Below are 16,623 nucleotides of genomic sequence, written 5' to 3'. Positions count from 1 at the left end.
GGTGTGGATGGAACTATCATAGAGGAGGAGGTCAACATCTAGGAAGGTGGCACACCGGGTTGAGAAGGACCTCGTGAGGGGATGGGAGAGAAGATGTTCAGGTTGTGAAGAAACGAAGGCCCCTGGTTCCAGATCATGAAAAGATCATCAATCAACTTGAACCAGAGTAGGGGTTCGGTGTTTTGGGTGGCTAGAAAGGTCTCCTCTGGATGGCCCATAAAATGGTTGGCATAGGAGGGTGCCATACAGGTGCCCATGGCTGTGCCATGGATTTGTTTATATATCTTCTCTTCAAATGAAAAGTAGTTGTCGGTTAGGATAAAGTTATTAAAGTGTGTGAGGAATGAGGTAGTGGTTTTGGAGTCTGTGGGATGTTGGGGAAGGTAGTGCTCAATAGCAGTAAGACCATGGGCATGAGGGATGTTGGTGTATGGGGAGTTGGCAACAGTGATGAGTAGGGATCCAGGAGATAAAGGGGTGGGGATGGTGGAGAGTCAGTGAAGGAAGTGGTAGTTGTCTTTGATATGGGAGGCTATATTACAGGCGGTTGGTTGGAGGTGTTGGTCAGTGAGTGCTGAAATTCTGTGTATTTTAGTGAGCATGTAGAAGGTGGGTGTGTGGGGTGTGTCATAGGTGTGAGGATGGAAATGGATTCAGAGGAGATGTTCTGGGAAGGACCTTAGGCTTTAGGGAGGGATTGGAGTTTGTGTTGGACTTCAGTCCCACATCCTGTTTGTCAAATGCTGTTGAAAACATAGAATCCCCCCAAACAGCCTAACTGTAAAGATTCATTTTTCTAGATCCCATCCCGCCTTTCACAATAACTTGGACCTTTTCAGATTCTGCCAATCACTGGTGCTCACAAACCTGGTACTGCGAAAACACATCTCCATGGCACAGGCATCCCAGAACCGTTTCTGCTCCCTTTGCAAGATACTACTAATCTAATCCCTACTCCATAAATGACATATCTGAAATTGAATCCCTTGCTCTTCAGCACCTGTAGGAACATTCCAGACACCACCTCCATAAATTAACCAATCTGCTGACATCCTACTGCTGCCTTGGGACACCACTAACCAACCACAATCATACCCACGGCAGTTCTCTTCGTCCAGCCCTCATTGCAGCTAAACACTGCCTAGCTGACCTTTTTCAACTTTCCACTTCCCCCAAAACATTCCTGTAACACTGTTGTCAACCTTTCCACCAAAACCCTTGGCTCCACAGAACCTTTTGACCTATCCAAAAACCTCACCTTTAGCCCTACACCCAAATTTAACCATGCTGGACTTACCAGAGACCTACTCTCCTTCTCCTGATCCCTGCAATGGAAGCAGTTCCTTGTCACCAATACCTCCAACCAAAACCACCCTAATTCCAAAATTGAACCTTGCCTCTTCCAGTTCGTACCACCATCCAACCGTGATTCCCCCCTCCCCCCCCCCTTCCACCCTCCACTCCTGCCCAACTAACCACCTGCCCGTCACCTTCCAAGAATTCCTAATGTCCCACTTAAACTCACCACCCTTCCCCAAGTCCCTCCCTCAGAACACCAACCTTTCAGTAGAAGAAAGAGCACCCATACACAACCTCAAAACAAATGCTGACCTAAACATCCTACCTGCAGACAAAGGTTCCACCACTGTTATCATGAACTGCAGTGACTACCTGGCAGAAGGCCTCTGCCAAGTGTCTTGAGTCCACCACCTATAAACTTTGCCAGAATGATCCCATCCCAGAAGTCCAACACAAACTCCAATCCCTACTCAAAGCCTTAGGTCCTTCCCAGAACATCTCCCCTGAATCCATTTCCCTCCTCACCCCTATGATACTCCACACACACACCTTATACATGCTCCCTAAAATACACAAACCTAACAATCCTGGACTCCCAGTTGGTACCACCTCCTCTCTGATGACTCCATCTGCACCCCTGTCCACATTAAACCCACCAACCACCAACAGTACCTGCATTTTGACAATTGTCATCCCTTTCACACCAAAATATCCCTCCCATATACCCTGGCTACTGGGGACAGTGTACCTGCAGAGACAGAAACTCCTGAGGGTCTCACCAAAGTCTTCCCCCACTAAAAGAATTTCAGCACTTATTGACCAACACCTCCAACCAATTGCCTGTAATATAGCCTCCCAAGTCAAAGACACCTACCACTTCCTTCACTGACTCTCCACCATTCCTGCCCCTTTACCTCCTGGATCCCTACTCATCACTGTTGCCAACTCCCCATACACCGACATCCCTCATGCCCATGGTGTTATTGCTATTGAGCACTACCTTTCCCAACATTCCTCACACACTTTACTAACTTTATCCTAACCGACAACTACTTCTCATTTGAAGAGAAGATATATAAACAAATCCATGGCACAGCAATGGGCACCTGCATGGCACCCTCCTATGCCAACCTTTTTATGGGCCATCTAGAGGAGACTAGCCACCCAAAACACTGAACCCCTACTCTGTTTCAGGCTGATTGATGATATCTTCATGATCTGGAACCAGGGCCCTTCGTTCCTTCACAACCTGAACACCTTCTCTCCTATCCCCTTTACGAGGTCCTCCTCAACCCAGTGTGCCACCTTCCTAGATGTTGACCTCCTCCTCTCTGATAGCTCTATCCACACCTCTGTCCAGATTAAACCTACCAACCACACCTGCATTTGACAGTTGTCATCCCTTTCACACCAAAATATCCCTCCCATACACCCTGGCTACTCGGGGACAGTGTATCTGCAGAGACAAAAACTCCCTTGCTCAATATGCTGAGGGTCTCACCAAGGCCTTCCCAGACAGGCACTATCCCCCAGACCTAGTCCACAAACAGATCTCCCATGCCATTTCCCCTCACAACCCCAATCCTACCACCACCTCCAACCACCAACCATAAAGGATTGTCCCCTTCTTCACACCATACCACCTGGACTGGAACAACTGAACCACATTCTTTGCCATGGCTTTAATTACCTATCATCGTTCCCTGAAGTGCGGGACATCCTACCCGAGATACTTCCCACCCCTCCTAAAGTGGTGTTCCATTGCCCACCCAACCTCCACACATCCTAGTCTATCTCTATGCTACTCCAAATCCCAACCCCTTGCCACAAGGATCATATCCCTGTTGAAGACCCGACATTACAGTCCTGTCACGGGTTTATCCTACACCATCAGGAGCCAGGTCACCTGTAAAAGCAGCCAAGTTATTGACCACCTCTGCTACAATCATTGCACAGCCTTTTATATTAGTATGAGTACCAATCAGGTGTCCACTAGGATGAACAGCCACTGCCAAACTGTGGCCAACAGCAAAGCAGACCACCCTGTGGTGCAACATACAGCTGAACATGGTTTCAGTGGCTGCCCTGCTACCTGAGCCATCTGGATCCTTCCCTCCACCACCAGCTTTTCTGAACTGTGCAGATTGGAGTTACTCTTACACCACATTCTCCACTCCCATAATTTTCCTGGTCTTAACCTATGGTAACATACCGTCCCCACACCCGCCATCCATTTCCGCCCCTCTGTCCGGTCATCTCCTGCCCATTTTCATTTCCCACCCTGTTTAATTGCAGCCCTCTGCCAATGCGTCCACCCATCTTTCCACACTCTTTTCCTTTTTTGTTGGTTTTTCCCCACCTCCGTGCCCCACAACCTCCTGACGCTGTGCCTATTGGCAGTCTAATCCGTGCACACTCCACCGGATAGCGTTCATCTCTCTCCCCACCTGTACAATACTATCCCTTCCCTTTCCCCTTCCCCTTCCCCTCCCGTTGCTGATTGCTGCTTACACCCCACGTAATGTTGCATTTGGGCCTGAGATGCTGGAGTTGGCGATAGTGTGTGTGTGTGTGTGTGTGTCCGTGTCCGTGTCCATGCGTGTGTAACTTTATTGACTATGACTGTGGCCGAAAGTTATATGTCAGTGTCTTTTAATCGTGGCTGTTGTGGCTGTTGCAACTTGACGTGTCTTCTTTACCGTAAGTAGCGCTCTATCTTTTCTTACATTATTGATATTCTCTTTTAATACTATTGACTTGTGATTTAGATAGTCCATGACAGCATCTTGGATGTTCTTTTCACCTGAAAAATATTCATCAGCAATATGCTCCATGCTGTCTCGTAACAAAAGTCTGAAATTGACGGATTTGGTCTTTTTAGATGATGAGCTGTTTCTGTTGAAATCCATCTTGTCTGTCTGATAGGACGTAGCATGCGTTGTGGCTGGACAACAAGTGAAATGTGAGAGATAATCTTTGTGGTGGTTCTGCATAGCTTGATGTATACGTAAAAAATTAGCATTATACTCATAGGCATATGACTATACTGTGGGACACTGTTGACACACAGATATCCTTTAAAATCTCACTAAGCACAGACTATCATCACTTTACACAATTAAGACATTTTCTGGACTTTCTGTCATTTATGGTGAATAGTCATGCTACCAGTTCATGGGTTTTCATTTCCTTTCTGAAGTATTCTATGACTCCAGTATACAATATTTCAAGAATTCCAAGAGCAGCTGCCATTCTTCTAGATATCTGAGCATTTGTGACATCAAACAAGCACATATTTAACAGTAATGTAAAATTTCAGAGAAAATTTCATTCAAGACTTGATGTGGCTGATCTTCACTTAGTGCTTCATTTATTATGGTACTTACCAGACATAGTTTGTGGTAATAGAAATACTGAGTGAGAATTTCTTACATATCTGGTCTCAGTGCGTGCTGCTAATTGTGAAGTATTGATTCTGATACTTGAATTTGGAACCTTTGCCTTTCACATGCAAGTGCTCCACCGATTGAGCTACCTAGGCACAACTTACAATCTATCCTCACAGTTTTACTTCCACCAGACCTCACAATCAATCTTCCAGACTTCAGAGAAGCTCTCCTGCGAAACTTGCAAGACCAGCACTGCTGGAAGAAAGGATATTGTGGAGACATGGCTTAGTCACAGTCTGGGGGTCTTCCCAAATTGGAATTTTCACTCTGCAGTGGAGTGAAAGCTGATGCTAAACTTCCTGTGCAATATCCTTTCATCCAGGAGTGCTAGCTTGCATGTTTTTCAGGAGAACTGTGAAGTTTGGCAGGTAGAAGACGAGGTACTTCCAGAAGTAAAACAGTGAAATCAGGTCATGAGTCATGCTTGAGCAGCTCAGTTGGTAGAGCACTTTCCCGCAAAAGGCAAAGATCCTGAGTTTGAGTCATGGTCCAACACACAGTTTTGATCTGCCAGGAATTTCACAACAGCGCACACTCCATTGCATATTGAAAATTTTGTTCTGGAGTATTGATTCTGTTTAATGATGTAGCCCACCTTCTCTTTCATTATACATTATTCATACTTGGCTTATGGAAAGCAATAGTCATCTATTAGTGTCATGAGCAAGTATTCATGTTTTTTAAACATTGTATACAGCTACTGGATATTGGCCACATACGTAAGGTTTTTGGTGTCAGTTAAATGTAGTTTACACTGTGTCTTACTTTGTAGTCATTGGGACTTGCTGTTTCACCTCACTTGTTATCATAACTCAGTACTGTCATCAAAAAGATAATCTTCAGTACAAACAGCGCTTGGCAAGTATCTAAACATTGCAGAATGCAGATAAGGACCACAGAGTGTCACAAAGAAACTGCATAGGACAATATGCAAAATATTTTTGTCTTTCTGAACAATTGTTGTACATCGGTTATAAATGGTGGAATGAGGAAACTGCTTGGAAATGGATTTTGATTAAGAATGGGCAAACACAATCAATTTAAGACAATTATGGAATATTTAATCTTGCTCTGAAACAGTTGGGGATAAGCTTATGTTGTACAATATAGGTGTCCTTTTTCATTATTATGTTACGTAAAAGTTGTATTAATAAGAGGAGTGCCTAATGTGGTTAGTAACCTATGCAGAAATAAGAAATTTGATTCATCATGTGGATACATGTTTGTTGTGTCCTTCTGATGTAAAATTAATTTTCTGGCATTAATACCGTAAAACGACTTTAAACTCAAAGTTATGTTGATTTTTTGCTGCAAACTTTTGTATCCTGGGTTGGAATTCCATGAATATTAATTCACTGGATATAGTAGTGCTATTTGGTTGAATTTGTTCCATTTAATACACAATATACTTCAGATATAACATCGAAGACATATGCCTTTACTGTAAGGATTTATTACACCATGATTACTTATTTCCAGAGAACACTTACGATAGACATTTATTAGCTTATATAATTTTCAGAGCAAGATCAGTGACAATAACAAAATTCTTACTTTGTGAAATGTTATGGGAAACACTAATCCGAAACACATTTCATGAATATACAATATTAATCTTCTTTGCAATAATGGTCACATCAGTAGTAATAAGATGTACATGTTTATTGTAGCATACAGAGGATTATTTTGCTTAAACCTGAACATGTGGATGGAGTGGCTGTAACACTGAAAGGTATGGCAGTATTTTAAGCACATTGCACCATACACTGAAGAGTGCTTTGCACAGTAGACATTTTGCTGAAGATATAGAATGCCACCTTGTATATATGTTCACAGATTTTCTGGTGCTTTCTTATGTGTAGTTTTTGTTTATGAATATCACTTTATGCAACAGCATCATTTGACTTTTGTGTTGTAGCAGTTTGTATTAATTTCTGCAGATAACTATGAAAAACACCAGTCATATGTACTATATAACATTTTGTAAATATTTTAGGGTTCTTTCACCAATAGCATTTTGTATTATGGCCACTACACCAACACATCATTCTCAGTTTTCCCCAATGTGGAGTACAGCATGCCACTGGCATACTTCTTCACTACCGCATGTTGCTTTGGTTTGGCATTTCTTGCACTATCATTGAGGTAGGTCTAGTAATTATGTATTGATGTTATTCCTTAATGTTATTTCTTCGGCCTTCTTTCAGCATGTTACCAGTAATACATGCACTTATATACATCAATAGCCAAAATTAGTCAACCAAGAAAGAAAGAGACTAGAGAGATTGTCTCATGGAAGTTAGCTTCTGTATTGTTTTTAGCTAGTTTTTTATGCTTGCTTTGCTGACACTAGCCACTTACTTCCATTTCACCTCAAAGAACTAATGCAAAAACCAGTAATCTCTATACCGCCTGGATGTTGAACTCCAGTTGTCTGGGTATGTTGGTCAAAGGTGCTTGTATTTTATTTCTTGCATAACTACACTATGGCTGCTGCAACATATCACTAGAACACAAAAAGATAATACTTCTTGATTCTGCTCCTACTTCAGCCTTTTACATTGCATGCTGGCTGAAGGTTCAAAACCAGAAATAAGTAAATAATTGTTTATCATGCACAGACCATTGGGAAATTTTTTGACTAACTGCAATATGGTAGATGATGCAGATGACAGGAATCTGCATTCACACTGAAGCTCTATACTCAGAGACCAGAATTCTACGTCCAGGTAGTGTAGAGATCACCAGCGAAAACTCATATATTCAGGATTAGCAACAGGCCTCAGAAATGAAGTTTTGATTAGGGTTTTTGAGTATAAATAAGACCAAATGTTTCAGAAAGTTTAACCATAAACATGGAATTGGCTCAGTATTAAATCATTGTAACATTTGTTTGGATGTCATTTGTTTTGTTATTATATGAAGCCTGTGTCTTAAACATTTATTTTATTTTGTTATTAAACATAATGTGTTAATGGTAAGTCTTAACTACACATAAAATAATTCCTGTTTAAGTGTATTAGTGACTGTAATTTCAAGAAACACTGTATGATAACTAATGGTAATTCCTCAGTGGAATACAAATAGTGGAAGGGATAAAGGTAACAAGTTACCACATTGTTGAGATACTGAATGGTCAACAGGCACATAAACAAGATTGAAATTGTTGTCCAGGTTTCAATTAATTTCCTTCTACAACAAAACTGACAGACTGTTGAAATTGTTTTCCACCTTACTCTTATATTTGCGTAACAAACAATAAGTAATAATGACTGGGAGTGATTTAACATATTAAACACTACCCAGTGATATAATTTTCTTTGGCTTCTGAAACTCTCTTGAAGAGAGATCCGTTTTAGTTTAAAAATTCATTTAATTTGCAATATGCTTCACACATGACCTTCTATTGCTGAAGTTAATGCCAAAAATTTTAATTTTTAGTGGTGTAAATGCAGATTTATGTGAATTGGAGCTAGACATGTGTTTCCAAACATAACCACACTGTTAAGAGTTGTGGCAAGTAGCAGTGTGTACTTTATTCTTTGCCATGTGTGGTTTCACTGTGCTGATTTAAAATACAAGCTACTACTCCTAAGTCGTTAACATTAGTAGAATGTACATGAGTGATTAAGTTGGCAACTATTGTAACTAGTTAGCACTACATACATTCTTTGAGGTCTGATATATGAATTGTTTGCTTGCTGAATTAACATATTATGAATATGTGAAATTGATCAAAGATACATAGTTGGTATTAAACTGGTTAAAATTTCAACATGACCATACTGTGTGGTAAACTTACCATTTAATCTCATTTATTTAGAACAACAGTGAACTGAAATCCAAGACTGCCACTAAAAACTGTCGCCATTGAACGTTATGTGGCTATGACCATCATGCTTGGGAGGTGGTAGATGTTATTGTTAGAACTTCTAGTTTAACAAGTATATTTAGAAACGACACAACAACACATATATGTCACAGAGTAAGTTGACATGTGAACACGTTAGCGTTCAGATAAGCACTGAGTCTCAGTCTAGCGGCCGCTGCTCCGCTGGCCGCTTAGGTGGCGCCGCTGCTGCATGGCTGGCAGGCAGACAGCGCCGCACGTAGAGGACGTGCGTAATTGCGCGGCGGCACTTTAAATGATCGGCGAGTCACAACACTTTTCCCCCCTTTGAAATTGTTGCACTGGTCTTGATGGATGTGTCCTGGAGATGGCTGACGTCCATAGGCGTTGTGTGACTCGACGTAAAGTCTCGAGGAGGAGGCTTCCCGTACGGACGGAAGTGTCCCCGATGATAATGGGTCGAGATGACAGGAGACGTAGGGGTCGAATCTGCTGGGGCCCCACGCACCAATCTGCCCGTTGCGGCAAGTCCAGTTGATATGACAGGAGACATGGGCGATGCGTCAGCGTCTGTTGGAGGAGGAGGCGAGTAGATGTACTCTGACACTGGTTGGTCCTCCGGTTCCCGCATGGGCACGTCATCTGGTGGCATCCGTTCTGGTGCTGGCATCGCGATGACGGGTAGAGGGCGGCGTTGTGAGTATGGAGATGTGCCAAGATCCCGAGCAACAGGGAGAGTCAAGGGTGGTGTGGCGGCATTCGGAACAGGTGTTGCTGGCACCCGAGGCCGAAGCTGGTCCGAATGACGCACTGCAACACCTGTGTCCGTCTGGATTTCATACAGGCGTCTGCCACGGTGTCTTAAGATGCGGCCCGGGCTCCATTTTGGCCGCCTGCCATATCCCCGTACCCAGACGAGGTCGTCGGCGGTGAACCGGCCAAGTGACGGCACCCGCGGCCGGGAGGTGGGAGGCCGCAGAAGATGAAGTAGAGTGCGGGGCTGTCGGCCATGTAAGAGCTCAGCTGGGCTGTGATCGCCCATGGGGGTGAAACGGTAAGACGCCAGGAACTGGAGAAGCGCCTCATCAGCAGCAGAAGAAGTCAGAAGTTTCCGCATTTGAGCCTTAAACGTGCGGACCAGTCGTTCAGCCTCACCGTTGGATTGTGGATGGAACGGCGGGGCCATGACGTGCGTAACACCGTGACGAGCACAAAAATCCGCAAAGTCAGAAGAGGCAAATTGCGGACCACAACACGCGGCGAAACATTGTCAGTGGAGAGGAGGATAACACCATCCCTAGCCGTGAGGCGGTAGCGCAAAGGGTAGTAGTTCCGCAACGGATCAGAAGTCTTAGCGGACGGGCGATCAGGCCAACCCGTCTGAATACAGCGTAAAACCCGGGAGAGGGTAGGGTCAGAACCCGTAGCAGCCGCCAGCCTGTCCCCAGTGATGGGGAACCCGTCCACAACCCGCTGCTCGGCAACATCCAGGTGGAAACACAAAAGTTCGTCCCTCTCGAATGCCTGATCAGGGCCCATGGGGAGGCGAGACAAAGCATCAGCATTCGCATGTTGAGCCGTTGGCCGGAAATGAATCTCATAGTTGAAACGGGACAAGTAAAGAGCCCAACGCTGGAGGCGGTGTGCAGCCTTGTCGGGAAGTGACGTTGATGGGTGAAACAAGGAAACAAGTGATTTGTGATCCGTAACAAGATGAAATTTTGTGCCATAGAGAAAAACACCAAACTTATGAAGAGCATAAATGATGGCCAAAGCTTCTTTCTCAATCTGAGAATACTTTTGTTGGGCATCCGTGAGCGTTTTGGAGGCATAAGCAATGGGTTGTTCTGAACCGTCAGAAAAACGGTGCGCAAGGACTGCCCCAACCCCGCAATTTCTGGAAAGCTGCGTCACATGACGCGGACCAGTGAAAAGGCACATTTTTATGCAACAGGCGATGCAACGGCTGAGCCACCGACGCTGCAGACGGTAAAAACTTGTGATAGTAGGCGATTTTCCCCAAGAAGGCCTGCAGTTCCTTAACAGACGTAGGGCGAGGAAGGGCATCGATCGCAGCGACAGTTTGTTGAAGCGGACGAATACCATCCCGAGAGAGTTGAAACCCCAAGTACGTGATAGATGCCTGAAAAAATTGTGATTCCTGAAGATTACACTTAAGACCTGCAGTCTGTAAGACATTAAAAAGTGTGTGGAGAGTTTGAAGATGTTCGTCAGTGGTGGAGCCCGTGACAACAATGTCGTCCATGTAATTGATACACCCAGGAACAGGGAGCAATAATTGTTCCAAGAATCGCTGAAAGAGAGCAGGGGCGCTAGCAACCCCGAATGGCAAGCGTTGGTATTGATAGAGGCCGAAAGGCGTGTTAAGAACCAGAAACTGCCGGGAAGCAGCGTCGAGAGGAAGTTGATGATAAGCTTCTGACAGGTCAATTTTAGAAAAATACTGCCCTCCAGCGAGTTTAGCGAACAGTTCTTCAGGACGGGGCATAGGGTAAGTGTCGATGAGGCATTGAGCATTTACCGTGGCTTTGAAATCGCCACAGAGACGAATAGAACCATTGGGCTTGGCAACTACAACGACAGGAGAGGACCACTCACTGGAAGTGACAGGAAGCAAGACCCCTGAAGTAGTGAGACGATCCAACTCCTGTTTGACCCGATCACGAAGGGCCACAGGAATGGGCCGAGCCCGAAAAAACTTAGGCCGAGCAGTGGGTTTGAGCGTGATATGAGCTTCAAAGTCGTGTGCACGGCCTAACCCAAGAGAAAAAATGGACGAAAAGGTCGTCGACAAAGAATCCAGTTGAGCATAGGGAATAGCGTCAGAGACAATATTGACAGAGTCATCAATGGAGAACCCAAAAACGCGGAAGGCATCGAAACCAAAAAGATTTTCTGCGTTGCCCTGGTCGACCACAAAATGGCTCTGAGCACTATGGGACTCAACTGCTGTGGTCATAAGTCCCCTAGAACTTAGAACTACTTAAACCTAACTAACCTAAGGACAGCACACAACACCCAGCCATCACGAGGCAGAGAAAATCCCTGACCCCGCCGGGAATCGAACCCGGGAACCCGGGCGTGGGAAGCGAGAACGCTACCGCACGACCACGAGATGCGGGCGGTCGACCACAAATATGGGAACAGTGCGAACGACGGATTTGTAAGATACCTCCGCATTAAACTGTCCCAAGAGAGAAATCTTCTGTTTATTGTACGTCCGTAATTGCCGAGTGACAGGGGACAGGAGTGGAGAACCCAGCTGAAGATACGTCTGAGAATTAATTATAGTGGCGGCAGAACCGGTATCCACTTGCATGCGAACATCTCGACCAAGGATTTGGACAGTGAGGAATAACTTCCCTGAAAGGGAAGAAGTGCAATTGACAGACAACACAGAATCAGAATCAGCGTCATGTTCCTGAACATCATGTATGCGGTCGGACTTGCAAACGGAAGACACATGACCTTTCTTTTTGCAGTTGTGACACACAGCCCAACGTTGTGGACAATCCTCGCGTGAATGTTTCGTAAAACACCTTGGACATGAAGGAAGTTGCCGGAGATTTTGCTGCAGTTTCTTAGGGGTTTGTTTACGGCTTGGCCGAGGCTGCGCGTGGGAGCGCACTGCGGCCACGTCGGCCGGCGGGGACGCGCCGCGCGCGTCGTCAACAGCGCACAGAGGTTGTATTTTCCCGACGTCACCCCACGCTTCTATTTGTGCCCCAGCGGCGCGAGAAATTTCAAAAGACTGCGCAATGGAGAGAACTTCATCTAAAGTCGGATTCTCCAACTGAAGGGCACGTTGCCGAACTTCTTTGTCGGGCGCCGACCGGATAATAGCATCCCGTACCATGGAATCGGCATAGGATTCTTTGTGAACATCAGTAACAAAGTGACACTTTCGACTGAGGCCGCGAAGTTCAGCAGCCCAAGCGCGATAGGATTGATTGGGTTGTTTGTGACAACGATAAAAGGCAACACGAGAGGCTACCACATGCGTTTGCTTTTGAAAATAGACCGACAGAAGGGAACACATTTCAGCAAAGGACAAAGACGCAGGATCCTTCAAAGGGGCCAATTGCGACAACAACCGATACATTTGAGGCGAAATCCAGGAAAGGAACAGAGACTTACATGCTTGTTCGTCCGAGACATAAAATGCCAAGAAGTGCTGTCGAAGACGTTTTTCATAATCCGACCAGTCTTCTGCCGTCTCGTCGTAAGGAAGAAAAGGCGGTACAGCCAACGACGAGAAACGGCCCGCATTTGACGCCGCGACGAAATCGCGAATCGCCGCCGTTAGAAGCGTTTGCTGTTCAAGGAGATTTTGCAAGAGTTGCTCGACAGTAGCCATGGAACCCTGTGAGTCAACGGTGAAAAGGAAAAATCCCATCCTCGTCGCCAATTGTTAGAACTTCTAGTTTAACAAGTATATTTAGAAACGACACAACAACACATATATGTCACAGAGTAAGTTGACATGTGAACACGTTAGCGTTCAGATAAGCACTGAGTCTCAGTCTAGCGGCCGCTGCTCCGCTGGCCGCTTAGGTGGCGCCGCTGCTGCATGGCTGGCAGGCAGACAGCGCCGCACGTAGAGGACGTGCGTAATTGCGCGGCGGCACTTTAAATGATCGGCGAGTCACAACAGTTATCATCCTTGCCTTCTCTTTCAGTACATTTCCATTGTTGGTGTCCTTATACTGGGATATCACATACACTCAGAAAAAGTCATAAGATAATTTGCATCACTAAACATATCTGTATAGCTGTTATGTAATCTGCAGCTTTGGTAAACCATACATGAGTGTCCACAGTGCTTGTGATATTAATCAATGCATTACACTTGTTGCAAAATTTTGTCAAACGAAGTCTATACAGGGGTGAGTTCAACAAATTTTTGCCATGACTTCTTAATGATGAATAGGATAGAATGCTAAATCCAAGCTTCAGTTATCTCAATGACAGAATGTGCCTCTTAGTAAAAACACAGTGAAGGTTGCGTACAACAAATGTTAAACTGGCATTAGGTGTACTACATGCTTGTATATGCAGCTGATTTGAATTTCAGTGTTGTTGTTGTTGTTGTTGTTGTGGTCTTCAGTCCTGAGACTGGTTTTATCCAGTTCTACATGCTACTCTACCCTGTGCAAGCTTCTTCATCTCCCAGTACCTACTGTAACCTACATCCTTCTGAATCTGCTTAGTGTATTCATCTCTTGGTCTCCCTCTACGATTTTTACCCTCCACGCTGCCCTCCAATGCTAAATTTGTGATTCCTTGATGCCTCAGAACATGTCCTACCAACTGGTCCCTTCTTCTTGTCAAGTTGTGCCACAAACTCCTCTTCTCCCCAATTCTGTTCAATACCTCCTCATTAGTTATGTGATCTACCCATCTAATCTTCAGCATTCTTCTGTAGCATCACATTTCGAAAGCGTCTATTCTCTTCTTGTCCAAACTATTTATTGTCCATGTTTCACTTCCATACATGGCTGTACTCCGTACAAATACTTTCAGAAATGACTTCCTGACACTTAAATCTATACTCGATGTTAACAAATTTCTCTTCTTCAGAAACACTTTACTTGCCATTGCCAGTCTACATTTTATATCTTCTCTACTTCAACCATCATCAGTTATTTTGCTCACCAAATAGCAAAACTCCTTTACTACTTTAAGTGTCTCAATTCCTAATCTAATTCCCTCAGCATCACCTGACTTAATTCGACTACATTCCATTATCCTCGATTTTCTTTCAGTGTAAGTACACGAAATAGTTAGGAGTAACGATTATCTACATTCTGTGTGTAAGAAAAAATTATGCAGTTGCATTGTGTTATGCCTCATGTAAGAAACAAAATCATCCATCAGCATGTGTCGGAATTTGATGATTGTGGCATGTTGAGACTGCAGTTCATCATCCTGTGTTCGTTGATTGTTTTGATTGGGCTCCCACAACTGTTAAGTGAACATGGAATCGATGGGTTCAGGAAGACCTTGTTCACCATCAAGCAGGATCAAAATGGCCCAACATGAGTAGTGCCTCGGAGGGCACACCCATTGTTCTACATCGACTGTACCGGTTATTAGGGTTTCTTCTCATTGCATCTACATATGGAGTGCAGAAAGAATGATTGTTTGAATACCTCTGTGCATGCTGTAATTATTCTGTCTTATCCTCATGATCCCTATGTGATTGATACTGAAGGGATTATAGTATATTCCTAGAGTCATCATTTGAAGCTGGCTCTTGAAACTCTATTAATAGAGTTTCTTGGGATAGTTTATGTCTTTCTCCAAGAGTCTTCCAGTTCAGTTCCTTCGGTACCTCTGTGACACTCTCCCACGGATCAAGCAAGCCTGTGAGCATCTGTGCTGCCCTTCTCTGTATATCTTCGATATCCCCTGTTAGCCCTATTTGGTATGGGCCCCACACACATGACCAATATTCTAGAACTAGTCACATGAGTGATTTGTAAGCAGTCTCCGTTGCAGACTGATGGCACTTCCCCAGTATTCCACTGAAGTCTACCACCTGCTTTACCCATGACTGAGCCCATGTGACAATTCCATTTCATGTCCCTACAGACATTACACCCAAACATTTGTATGAACTGGCTGGTTATAACAGTGACTCATTGATATTATAGTCATAAGATACTACATTATTTTATTTTATTTTATTTTATTTTAATTTTGTGAAGTGCTCAGTTTTTACTTCCAATCATTTAAAGCAAGTTGCTAATCTTTGCACCACTTTGAAATCTTACCAGGGTCTGAGTGAATATTTATGCAGCTTCTTTCAGATAGTACTTCATTACAGATAACTGCATCATCTACAAAAAGTCTGAAGTTACTATTAATATTCTCTCCATGGTCATTAATATACAACATAAACAGCAAGGGCCCCAACACACATCCCTGTGGCACACCTTGAAGTAACTCCAATGTCTGATGATGACTCTCCATTCAAGATAACATGCTGCATCCTTCCTACAAAAAAATCCTTAATCCAGTGACAGATTTCACTTGATACCCCATATGATCATACTTTTGACAGTAAGTGCAGGTGTGGTACTGAGTCAAATGCTTTTCGGAATTTAAGAAATACTGCATCTACCTTTCTGCCTTGATACAAGGCTTTCAGTGTATCATGTGAGAAAAGTGTAACTTGGGTTTCACAAGATTGATGTTTTTGGAATCCATGCTGGTTGGCTTTGAGAAGGTCATTCTGTCCGAAATACCTCATGTTTGAGATAAGAATATGTTCTAAGATTCACTTGACCATGCATAATTGTACAGTGATGTCACGTACCTTGAGTCAGGAAATAGGTTTATTGGCAACAAGTCAAGTATTGACAAGGACTGTCAGAATAGCAACCTTTGTTGCAGCTTGCTTTAGGTGGCAACAAAGAGACATGCAACAACAGTGGTGCATCCAACAATATCAATGACAGTGTAGTACCACCTTGTTGTCCTATCAGATGAGTCCTTGTAGCGCGTACAGCATCAGATTGGACATACCCATATGTGGAGGCTCTGAGGAGAACAAAAGTTGTCAATGTGCATTTTTCATAATCGTGTGGCTCCAGCACATGATGTGATAGTATGAACTGCCACTGAGTATGCAATATGATCACCTTTGGTCCACGTAGCTGGTAATTTGGACATCAGCTGTTACATTCCTAATGTGTTAAGATCGTTGTCTGTGCCCTATATTTTAGGCCTCCATGACATACTCTTCCAGAAAGATAATGCAAAACTACATGTTACCCATGCTATTCTGACCTGCCTCAATAGAAAGTGTGTTCAGCTGTTGACCTGTCCAGGATGTTCTCATATCTCTCAGCCACTCAAACCAACCGGTCAAGGGTTGCCAAGAAACTGGCATACCACCACTTGCCAACCACTAATACTGATGAACTCTGGCATAGAGTTGAAGCAGCATGGAAGAGATACCTGTGTCAGTCATCCAAGCTCCATTTCACTTGATACCCA

The 16,623-nt window shown here is 44.1% G+C and overlaps 1 protein-coding gene across 6 annotated transcripts in view; it reads left to right on the top strand.

The window, feature by feature from the left end:
* Nucleotides 1–16,623, top strand: part of LOC126236598 (transmembrane channel-like protein 5) — a 271,797-nt gene that overhangs the window by 124,752 nt on the left and 130,422 nt on the right. For all 6 annotated transcript variants that reach the window (XR_007544962.1, XM_049946024.1, XM_049946023.1 and 3 more), the window contains one exon: nucleotides 6,745–6,893. Coding sequence is in view for 5 of the 6 variants with exons in the window: in XM_049946024.1 (XP_049801981.1) it covers nucleotides 6,745–6,893 (149 nt within the window). In the remaining variant the exon portion in view is untranslated. The remainder of the gene's footprint in view (nucleotides 1–6,744; nucleotides 6,894–16,623) is intronic.

The sequence above is a fragment of the Schistocerca nitens genome, chromosome 2 (genome assembly GCF_023898315.1).
Source record: "Schistocerca nitens isolate TAMUIC-IGC-003100 chromosome 2, iqSchNite1.1, whole genome shotgun sequence".
In the NCBI taxonomy this organism is placed as follows: domain Eukaryota; kingdom Metazoa; phylum Arthropoda; class Insecta; order Orthoptera; family Acrididae; genus Schistocerca; species Schistocerca nitens.
Note: the sequence above shows the minus strand (reverse complement) of the source record. Positions and strands in the feature narration are given on the sequence as shown.